The following is a 12,253-nucleotide window of genomic DNA, read 5'->3' as shown; positions in this document are numbered from 1 at the left end:
AGATAATAATCTTGTCTTTAGATTTTATAAGAGGTCAATTCACTCTAATTTTTAAATTAACAGAGCTACACGTGTTCTTCTGAGCATAAAATTTGCCATGTCACGCACTTGTAAGATGGAGACAACACATGCGGGTATCACGTCCTCTTAACAAAACATTAAGATACCCAAAAATAACACATACATTTTTAAATTATAATATATTCAAAAAATTAGTCTTATATGTATATAATATAGCATTTATTAAAAGTATAAAATATATTATATTATATAATATGCACATTTTACATTTTACATAGGTATAAGAATATACATAGATATGTGATTTTATGAAATTAAAATAATATTATCAAGCACGAACAGCTTTTGTAACATATCTAATTTTTAAATTACAAATAGGACATTTACCCGATCTACTCCATATATGTTTGGCACATGTGTAGCAACAATACACATGCGCCGTTTTGCCATGGTTAAAAATTCCATTTTTTGGCTTTAAAAAACATATGTTACAATTGTCTGTAGCATTTTCAAATATATTAGACGTATCTTGGGATAAACATAGGCCAGATATTCCTAGTGAATTTAAGGACTCTTGGGAATTTGAGGTGGAAGATGATTGACAATCTTTAGGCAAATAATTTTCTTCTGCACGGTTGGCCATGTTGTACAAACGTTTGATACTCTTTGGTTTCGGATTTGATGTACTCTCGAATAATTGCATCCGATACTAAAGAAATAATAAACAATCACAAATTAATAACATATATGTTTGAAATTAAAATATTAGTTTAGTTTTTACTCTAATATCTATATCTCACATAGTAACATTAATTTGGTATAGTTTAATAACCCTAGAATAAATCATATTTTTCATTTTTATTAAGGTAACATCCCAATTTCATCTTCTCAAGTACTTAGTCTTAACCATTAACAGTCATCTCCTCTGGGCACTCCATATGAGATCAAAAAGTGAGAATCTTTTACGCAAGACTCCGCTTGATCAAAACATTAATCCAAGAAACACACTAAAATAAGTATCAAACTACTTATTTATAAATCCTAGATAGACCTTATGGCCACCAACTTAAGAGAAAAATCCAATCTTCAAAACAAAATCCTAAGCACAATCACTAATTCTCCACCTTATATTTCATATTTTACTTTACACACAGACTTAAAAATTAAATAACAAATAAATAAAGAGAGAAAACAAAAGATAGTTATGAAATAATCTTTTATCATACATTTTCATTAAGACCTAGAGCGGCACATATTATATACTTCTCTTGAAAAATAATACTTTTTCATTTAACTATTTAACTTACTTTAAAACACTGATTACAGTATTGAAAATTATGGTTGGAATTTGGTTTTTGGCATTGACAGCATTTTTCAAAAACTACTTGAGATTTGAAATTTGTCTCTGAAATGAATATTTGTAAATCTGTATCAAAAATGTAACCCTTTTCAGTGTCAAGGAAGATATTCTTTGTTGTAACCTAAAAATGAACAAAGTTATTAAAATAATTAATAATGTGGCACATGAATAAACATTTTAGTTGACATTAACCCATCATTGTCTGATCTCATTGATCACAGAGTTCACCTTATTACTATTTTGATAACCACTTGTTTGAATTTTATTTGATTCCTCTGATATTTATACTTTCAATCAAAATGTTTCCAAATATTTCTTGATAACTTATCAATATGCATTGTCTTATGACATCACTCATCAGTATCTACAACAGAGCGTTGCATACTTGCGCTCACCCAAAAATATAGATTATATACCTCTCGGGCCTAGATAAACAATATAATACGATATTGCACTCTGGCAATTACAATGACAAAAGTCAAAAATTAGATATTTTCAGATAATAACACTAAGAAGATAATTTTTTTTTGTGAAAACAGTTAATAAAACTAATAAAGTGTATTATAAAATGTGTATAAAAATAAGAGCTCTACTTAGGGTGGGGCGCTAGGGAGCGGGGCTGCATTTCGTGACTAGGTAATTTAAATTTTCAATCCTTAGCTTTAAAAGTTGACATTTTATAAATTTTTAACTACATAATCAATTTTCAATTTGATACATTTTGCCAATATTTGAACTTTAAACAATAAAAAAAAAAATTATGACTGTACCTATTTTAAATATTTTCAACTACTGCTGTTACAACAAATCAGGAACCTTGTATTAAATTTTCAAGCATTTAGATCCAACAAAAAAAAATTGTAACAACATTTATAGAAATAAAAACCAAAAAAATTGAAAACTGAAAATGTCAGTAAAGAGCTCAAAACAAGTCAAAATATTTTGAAAATTGTATCGAGTATATGATAAAATATATATTTGATGCAAATTTCAAGTTTCATACATTTGTATAATTTTATCAAAAAAATGTATGGAAGAAAGTCAAATTAAATTTTTATGAGCGTTTGAAGATCATATTTTTATAACATTTCATATACACTGGATTTCTAAGGTAACGATTTTCTTAGTTTGTTGTAATTCAAAAACGAATAACTTTAGACATTTGAAATTTATAAAATATGTTTATTTTATCCAATCCTATACTTGATAAAATTTTCAAAAATATTTATTATTTTTGAGCTGTTTATGGAAATTTTCAATTTTCAATTGTAGATTCTGAGTGGAACGATGAATGTATTGATTAATCAATGATGTGTTTTTTTTTTTTTTTTAATTTTTTTTTTTTGTGTCTGTGTACACGAAAAGTAGTCGAAATAATGCTTTGATTATCAACTTCAGTATCTTGTTCGATTGGAAAGTGAATATCGTTGGTGCATTGGGGAGGTCAAAATTTAAAATTCCCAGTAATTTTCAAAAGTGCCATGAAAAACAAAAGAAAAATTAAGGAAAAACGGGAATTTTTACGCAAAATCGATTTTTCACAAAATTGAATTTGGTTTTTGGTGTAACTTTAAAACAAATGACCGTAGATACATGAAATTTTCACTGGTTGTTTAAATTTCCATTTTCTATACATGATAAAATTTTCAAAATATTTTGATTTGTTTTAAGCTGTTTACGGACATTTTCTGTTTCCAATTTAATTAGTTTTTTTTTCTATGAATGTCAATAAAACTTTATTTGTTGAGTAAAAATACTTGAAAATTTAATACAAGGCTCCTACTATATTGTTACAATGGGATTTAAAATATATTAAAAATCCTTACGATTTTCTTATTTTGGTGTAACTTTAAAAAAAATTACCGTAGATACATAAAATGTTGACTGAATGTTTATCTTAGCATTTTCTATACACCATAACATTTTCAAAATTATTTGATTTATTTTGAGCTGTTTACGGACATTGTAAGTTTTCAATTTTTTTAGTTTTTTTTTCTATAAATATCAATTAAGTTTTATCTATTGGGCAAAAAAGTGTAAAAAATCAATACAAGGCTCCTGATACATTGTTACAATAGCAGTTGAAAAATATTAAAAATACATAGGCACAATTATTTTTTATAAGTATTTGAAGTTGAAATTTTGACAAAATTTATCAAATTTAAAATTGAATAATTATTTTGTAGTTAAAAATTTATAAAATGCTCAACTTTTATATCTAAGGATTGAAAATTTAAAACAAGATTCCATGTAAGTAATTAATTCTGTTACCAAAAAATCTAAAAAATACATTTACACAGTTTATTTTTATAGTAATTTTAAGTACAAATTTGGACGAAATTACATATTAAAAACCTAGGATAACTATTTTAGTTATTTTGTTGTGATTGTATAATATTAATTGTGGGTACTTGAAACTTCTAAAGTATACTATTATATATCTATGATAGTACCACGGTTTATTGTTGATGTATAACGCGTTACCTAATGGATATTGTAATATGATTAATTTGAAAATTATTAATAATACTATAGATAAGTATACCTATAATAGGTATGTCTAATACCCAGACTGACAAACCGTCTCCGCTCAGAATCGTTTTTCTCATACAGTGATATTATATCATTGAATTCAAATTTAATACTATCCATTATATAGTGACCCACTTGTAACCTACTGTACAGTAGAGCAACATCCACTTACCCACCTTTTTTTTTATAAGCATTTAAAGTTTGATTTTTGACAACATTAATCAAATTTAAAATTTAAAAATGTATAAAATGATTAACTTTTATAGATAAGGTTTGAACATTTAAAACAGGGTTCCATTTAAGTAGGTTATTCTATAATTAAAAATCTCAAAAATATATAAACACAGTTTTATTAAAGCTATATTGTGTCCTATTTTGGACAAAATAAAATATGTATTAAATAAATAACCAAGAATAAAGAATTTAGTTATTTTGATGTAATTTTATAATATTAATGCAACATACCAGCTACCGTATTAATAATAACTAATAAGTAATAACGGCATAAATATAATATAAAGTATTCACACTGCCAAACCAACTCCGCTCAGAAAAATTTTTTTTTGTTTTTGCGCTTTCAAAACTAATGGGAATTTAAACCTCTCGAATGCACCAACTAGAATCTCTTTCCCAACAAACAAGATACTGAAGTTGAAAATTGAAGCATTCCCTTGACTACTTATCGTGTACACATACATTATTCTAAAATCAATACATTCATTGCATCACTCTGCCCAGAATCTAAAAAACGAAATAGCCCAAAAATTTAACAGAATTTCAAATTTAAGTTAAGAGACCTACCAAAATTTATAAGTAGAGCTCTGGTAAATATTAAAACTTCTTATGAAATAAATTGGGTTTTTAAGAATCCTGTAGTAAGTTGTAAGTATATACATAGTATGTCTATCCAAAACTATTGAGTGCCCAAACAATGATCAATATTATATGGTACAATCTGCTATATACACTTTACCTATGAATCTGATGTTTCTGATTGTAAGATAATATTGTGTAGGTACAGTGATGTTTATTATAATAATTAATAATAAATATAAATCATTAAATTAAAATTGCTCTTATAATTATTTATTTAAATATCTATATTCATTGTTGCTATTTAATATTGGCATATTGCAGAATAATTTGAAGAATAAATAAATATATAGTATAATCTCGATTACCCTTGGTTTTTTGCGGAACCATGTACAAAAAACTTTTGCTTTATCTATACGCCCGACCATAGTCGGTAAGATAAGGTACGCCCGACCATGGTCGGTAAGATAAGGGATACCCGACCATGGTCGTTAAGATAAGGAACGCCCAACCAACCATACGAATAAAATGCGCCTTTATTTGAATGTTCAGGGTAATTGAACTCATTGATCATCTCATCAAACCTGAACTTTACAGTTATCTATTTCTCCATTGTGTTTTTCTCCACATTGATCTATTTTTACAGTGTTCTCCTCCACAGTGGTCTGGTTTTGCATTTTGTGATTTTTCAATTGCGGATTGCCGGACTTTAAATATAGCCCGAAAAAAATATGCGACTGTATATGAAACTGTCGAACCTGATTATATTATGGATCAGGCCGTGGAAATTGATGTTACACCATCCTTGGAAACTAGATGTGATATTATGCTATCGGATGTCAAATTACCAAAAAAAGTGAAATGTCCCGGAAGACCAAAGGGAGCTACATTAACATCAATAGGACTTCCTAAAAAACGAGCCATTAGTAAACCTATTGCATTTGCGCAGAAACATTTTAAAATTAAAGAAAATATTATAATAGAATGGCTTACCGAAAAAAAGGTGGTCGATCGAGTAAAGAAAGACAAATATAGCATAGAGGAGAAGGATATTCAATGCCGCCATGAAATTATTTGCAACAGTATTATGGAAGAAGATGTCGATATCCATACCATAAGACCTTACTGCACCAAAGATGCATGGAAAGCCATACTAAAAGTAATAAAAGCAAAAATAAAAATATGACATGGATATGCCCTGTTTGTAACCATGACGTTGGATTGGAATTTGTGATGATATGTTATGTTCGAGGTTATGTTGCAGATGCAGTTGTCTACTATAATATATACTACTACTATATATATACGACCATTGTCGTTATTATATTATATTAATATTAATAATTTTTATAATATAATAGGTATACGGTATAGTATTGTTCAATACAGTATAAGCGGTATAGGTAAGGTATAAAACAAAAATTAGCGCCATGATCGGGTATCTCTTATTTTACCGACCATGGTCGGGCGTATAGACACAGCGAAAAACTTTTGTTAAAAAACAAATGTATATAAAAACTATACATTATATTATATGAATGTTTAAATAAAAATAGGTTTTCAAATTTAATTTTCCTTAAAACCATTAACATTATAAGATTTAATTTTTTTACCAATATAATTATGTTTGCATTTTTGTTTTAATTTGATTTTTGCGTAATATCAGCAGAATTTTATTATCTGTGGATTCCATACCACCCTTTTCCACATACCATCGAGAGTACATTGTAGTAGTTATTATTATAAAATAATTATTAATACTTACTACCTCACATTCTGATAGATCTGATTGACTTGAACTATCGCAATCACTTTGACTAGAATCGTCACAATCACAGTCACTTTGACTAGAATCGTCACAATCACAGTCACTTTGACAACTTGTTACAGATGAAAAATCGAGAAGATCTGTTACCTCGACTGAAAAAAAGTTAGGTTAGTTAAAACTTATAATCAGAATGTACACAATTAAATTAAAAATTGACGTGGTGCATGAATTGTCTAATTTGATGAACTGTAGTGAACTAATAGATGTCAACTCTTATTTGATCCAGAATAGATGACCAAGTTTGATTCTTCTTCGTATCAATACTATGCTTATTGAAATTAATTATAAATTATAAATATTTATAATTAGTTGTTAATTTAGAAATTAACGTTCAATACTAAAATAAAATAAAAATAGATTGAACATATTACATAATATTATTTTTGCATTGATAAACATTGAATAGACAATTGCATATGATTTATAAAATTATTTTTTTTTCTAGATTATTACAATATCCAGTTAATTATATAAAGGTGAATAAACACATGCTTAAGTTTTTAAGACAAAATGTGAACAGGTATAAATTGATCAATAGGATCAATCATAGCTGAATTAACTAATTTAAATTTTTTTTTAACTGTTATACTAATATTGTAATAAAACTTATAAAAAAAAAATAACAATAATACAAATCACAAATAATCCAGGTGTGTAGCCAATAAAATATTCTCATAAATAATGTATATAACAAACATACATAAATATATGTATACATATAAATGTATATAAATAAAGTAAATACCAATATGAGTTATATTTTGAGCATTAAACCTAATACCTATCTCACTTTATTATTAATTACTATAGTATATTATTAAGGTTAATAAAGCCCGGATTAAGAGTATTTATCGCAAAGGGCTTTTAAGTCAAATAAGGCTCCGCACTTATAAAAATCTGTGTGAAAAAAGTTGAAGGGGAGGTGTTACTAATTATTATTTATTATTCTTCTCTAAAATCTAAAATCACTAACTTATTCAATTTTTTAAAATGAAGAAATTATTGACAAACAAAAAACATTTTTAGTCTTTGTTTACTTTTAATCTGAAATATGTAACCTAAATCAAATTGTTCATACAGTAATTAGTAATTACAATATATTTTCATATTTTAGTAACATAAACACTTTAAATAATCATTAGTAAAATATATTATTTCAACAAATAATTGAAAATTAAACTTATTTCATTTATATCAATAAAACAAATCAATTAATTACTTGTAACTTTTATTATTTAAGTTTTTATTCTACTACCAAATCCCCTACCCTTAATCCGGACTTTAAGTTAGTAATTTTTTTTTTATTATTAAGAAAATTTACAATTTGTATTTATAATACAATAAGTAAAAGCGAAGACTGTACAGAGACATATACATAATAATAAACAAAACACATGAAGCATGTGATAAGGGAAGTCGTTCAGTGATAAAACTCTTCGAAAGTTAGTAACTTGTGAAATATTATTTGTTTTAAATCACACAATTGTAACACTTCACGTCAAATATTTAAGTTAAATTTAAGTCAACTTAAATATTTTTAAAAAATTATTACTTGTAGCTTTGGATTGGGTACTATGAATACTTTCAGATTCATTTTGAAATAAATCAGGTGATTGTGATTTTAATTTATATGTATATAAATATCTTGACTTTTTTTTGTTTACCCATGTGTCATACTCGTCCTCATCTATAATTAAATTGAAACAAATTATATTATACTTAAACTAATTAACTCTAATATTAACTTATTCCTGGGGAATTACAAACTCCTTTTACATGTACAATGTACGTACCATTACTATAACTCACATCTTCTGTAGGTCTTTTTAGTGTTTGGGGAGGCATATCTGAAATTAATTTGAATTCAAGAAAATTACTTGAGTGTTCTGCAGATCACAAGAAATACACTACTAAAGGGTTATACTTTAAAATATAACTTAAAATCTTTTTTGTAGGTACATAAACATTTGAAGAAATAATTTAATTGATTAACTTTCAAATTATATGAAAACAATCTGATGATATATATTAGCTGATCTCTCTTAAATTCCAACTGTATGTCACTAAGATAATTTCATCTCAATCAAAAATATTTTACATACATTAGACAATAAACTTTCTTAATTTAATTCAACATAACTTTTACCCCTATTATTCCATATAACTAATTATATCAATTAAACTGAAAACATAATATGAAGGTAACAATTTTGCTGCTCATAATAAAACACTCGGTCCAGTCACCATGGGCGAAATTTCAAAGAAAAAACTGGTGAAGTATTCTATCTATTAGGCTAATCTTATGACTAGGACCTGAAAACCTGATCAACAAAATCACATACAAATATCTAAAATTACGAAATAAAATGCATTTAAAAATGTCTTTTTTACCACGAAAATTATTAAATTATTTTAACTAAATAATACAAATTAAATTAATTCAACACAGCCAAAAAAACAAACTGTCACTCCATTAGTTAAAAATGTACCACATACAAATAAAATTATCTTATACTCAAACTATTTTAAAATTTAGTTTTAGATATTTTAAAACTGATGAGAAAATTTAAGATTTTAATGGACACTGTTCATTGACAACATTGTCTTAGCACTCAACTACAAAAAATATTAATATCATACAACTGACAAATAAATACTATCTAGCTAATAGCTAACAAATTTATTTTTTGCTATGGACTCAACGGTAATTCAAAAGATCAAAAAAACATTTCATAATTTTAATTTTATAGAAATAATATTTGCATGTATTAAATTGAATGATTTCTAAAAAATATGATACATTCCCTTAGAAACTACCAAAATGTATTAAATTACCAAAAAATATAAAAGTGATTGTAAGGCATACAATTTTCTAAAATGCAAAATAAAAGTTGTAGCATTGCATTCTACATTTATGAAACAAAATTCAATTTATGTGTAAGATATTAAAACAAAAAAAAAATGTAAAATTATCCAAGGACTTCAGGTACTACAAATAATGATCATTTCAATTCAATAATCACATATATTTATAAATTTAATAATGGCTTTATACTGTACGCATTAATATATTAATATTAAATAGGAACTAATTAACCTAAAATGGAATAAATTATAAAATTGTTTTCAAAACTGTGTGTTCCAACTTCTAAGCACACCTAACATTCTCAGAAAGTCTACATAATACGATACACCAACATTTCTTATCATTATCAATTAATTCAGTTTTAACTATTCTCATCAATGCACCAAATTCAACTATGAGTACTTTTCAACATCTAAGCTCTTAAAAACGTTTGTTAACTTTATATTTTTTCATTCACTTTCCCACAAGCCTCTTTTTGATCATTATACCTACTGTTAATTGTTGAAACCCTATAATCCAAATAATCTCCTTAAACACTGATACCTATATACTGAATATGAGAGTTTATCTAGCAACTTATAAATGTATAAATATGTAAGCAGGTACAAGGTACACTATAAATACCTATAAATTAAGTAAACTGTAATTTGCTCAAACCAGTCAAAATATCAAAATGTTTATCAAAATTTAGGTAGTTAAAATAAAATGTATTAAATAGTATTTCAGTAGGTAATAGTGTAATACTAGGTATTTAAAAATTAAATTCTTCCGAGGTAAAAATTTTTTTTGGTTTTTTTTTCCTTGCATAGAATTTTATTTATGTGGGCTGTTTATACCAAGAAATGTTTATTTTTTTTTCCATTACATTTTTTTCCCTGTTTTTTTCCCGCGGTCATTAATGCCAATTACCGAGGAAAAGATCAGGACAATGATATTGATTATTCAATTTTGGAAGTTATATGAAACACCACTACTATGGAAGTAGGTATGGAACAGAGATTAACTACAGTTGGATACAGTAGGGACTATATAAATGATTGAGCCCCAATTTAAGCGAGTGATTGACTAAGCTACTATTATTTTTGTTTTTATTCTATTCTTTAACCTAACAAAATTATTTTTAATATTAGGTATATATTATGTAAAATGTTTTTCAATATGTGATAAAACAGTTAATATTTTACATTTCATGATAAAAAATCTTTAGGGAAATGTAAATGTGGAACATAAGATATGCTAAAATGATATGGGTTAAAAAATTATTAAGATAAAAGAATATATACCTAATGTCTGATCAATTATCAATAAAATAAATAATACCTAAATATTTTAACATAGGTAGGTACAATAAATTAATCATAAAATATAAATTGTTATAATAATTTATTATTTACTTAAATGTACGGTAGATATTTTAGATATTTTACTACCTATATAGTATATTTGAAACCTTGGTATTAAAATATGTTGATTAGATCGCCTAGACTGGTAGATAACTAAGTAAACAAACAGATAATATGCATCTACTAACTATTAAAATTTAAAAATACTAAATACATATTATTAACTAATAAACTATTGTTGTATAAATTAAATCAACAACCTTACTAATATATTTATATATGTCAATACATTATTTCAAATATTTTTAGACGTACCCGAATACACTGTAAACATTCATAAATTATTTAGTGTAAAATATATAATTTAATAATGGCCCACGCGGGAATCAAATACAATACCTTATAATAACGTTAATATAAATAAACAAATATGACTTACCACAGAGAATACGTACTACCTACAAATCAAACAGGAACATAAACCAAATCAATCAACCCAATAGAGTTAGAGATGTTCACCGTGGCCATTTTCAACGTTCAGGTAAAAGTTTTAACAAAACACTAAGCGAAATAACACGAGACACATGAGCGATGGTTTTTTTTTTATTTTTTTACATAATATTTTCTGCACGATTTATTACATAACGTGAACAGTGGGATACAGCTGTAAACCGAAAACCGAAGATAAATTATTAACGAAAATTGTCGAGAACAAGGATTAACGACGGCGTCGCGACAAGGTTCGACATGTCCAATTCGGCCCAATGGTATATAAAAAATGATAATTATTATTTATTTAATGTTTTTACGCCTCCCACTAACCTCACAAGTTCACTATTTCACAATATCACATTCAGGTAATTCACAACAATCAACAGTGCGGCGGTGTCCGTGCACGACGCCATGACCACACGTTGTCATTTTTTTTTTAACATATTCCATGAAAATTCTATGATCGTGATCGCGAGTAGCGTTATGGCGATAAGAATCATCCTACGAGGACTACAATATTATTTAAATTTTAATACTCGTATAAATCATACAAATGGAAAATTATAAATTATGTAATTTATCATGCAATACAAGTACAGAATAGATGAAAATATGAAATTTCGTCTATACTGTGATATAGGTACATCAGTTTGTTTTAAATTATTATTATATAATATTAATTTTCATAACAATCATAGCCGATAGGTATTAATTTCATAATAATTAATAATTAAAATATTTCTACTAGGTACCTAGTATTTAAGCATCATTTAAGATTAAGATGGGCCTCATTATATTTTAATGTTATAAGCCGTGCCCCGTACTCCTGTAACTAATATTTGGGATTTTTAAGTAAAATACATTTGACATTTTGACGTTTTAACTTGTCGTTTTTTTCCTAGATTCATGTAGAGAGACTTGATAATAGACTTGCCCATCAAGCACGGACTACTACACTGGACTGGAAACGACAAGGGAGGCGGGTGACGGGGGCCGGG

The 12,253-nt window shown here is 26.5% G+C and overlaps 1 protein-coding gene across 4 annotated transcripts; it reads right to left on the bottom strand.

The window, feature by feature from the left end:
* Positions 1-223: 223 nt before the first annotated feature.
* On the bottom strand, positions 224-11,624 carry LOC100163302 (protein Mdm4). 4 transcript variants are annotated; one of them, XM_001948755.5, is made up of 6 exons: positions 11,203-11,624; positions 8,348-8,401; positions 8,107-8,241; positions 6,492-6,646; positions 1,329-1,502; positions 224-730 (listed from the first exon to the last, which is right to left on the bottom strand). In XM_001948755.5, the coding sequence occupies exons 2-6, from the start codon at positions 8,397-8,399 to the stop codon at positions 350-352; spliced, it is 897 nt and encodes a 298-aa protein (XP_001948790.1). In that variant the 5' UTR covers positions 8,400-8,401; positions 11,203-11,624; the 3' UTR covers positions 224-349. The 4 variants fall into 4 exon arrangements, with proteins under 4 accessions (XP_001948790.1, XP_029343616.1, XP_029343617.1 ...); XM_008185358.3 differs by having other exon boundaries at positions 254-730; positions 6,495-6,646; XM_029487756.1 differs by lacking the exon at positions 11,203-11,624 and having other exon boundaries at positions 8,348-8,969.
* Between the last annotated feature and the right edge of the window lie 629 nt (positions 11,625-12,253).

This window comes from Acyrthosiphon pisum, chromosome A1 (assembly GCF_005508785.2).
Source record: "Acyrthosiphon pisum isolate AL4f chromosome A1, pea_aphid_22Mar2018_4r6ur, whole genome shotgun sequence".
NCBI classification, from domain to species: domain Eukaryota; kingdom Metazoa; phylum Arthropoda; class Insecta; order Hemiptera; family Aphididae; genus Acyrthosiphon; species Acyrthosiphon pisum.
This window is presented reverse-complemented; position numbering and strand designations above follow the sequence as displayed.

Excerpts from the sequence above, each read along its gene's own strand:
- LOC100163302 (XM_001948755.5), bottom strand. The coding sequence starts at position 8,399 with ATGCCTCCCCAAACACTAAAAAGACCTACAGAAGATGTGAGTTATAGT. Across the intron at positions 6,647-8,106 it reads TACCCAATCCAAAGCTACAA|TCGAGGTAACAGATCTTCTC; the intron begins GTAATAATTTTT and ends ACTTTTTTTCAG. Across the intron at positions 1,503-6,491 it reads ATCTATCAGAATGTGAGGTA|GTTACAACAAAGAATATCTT; the intron begins GTAAGTATTAAT and ends GTTCATTTTTAG.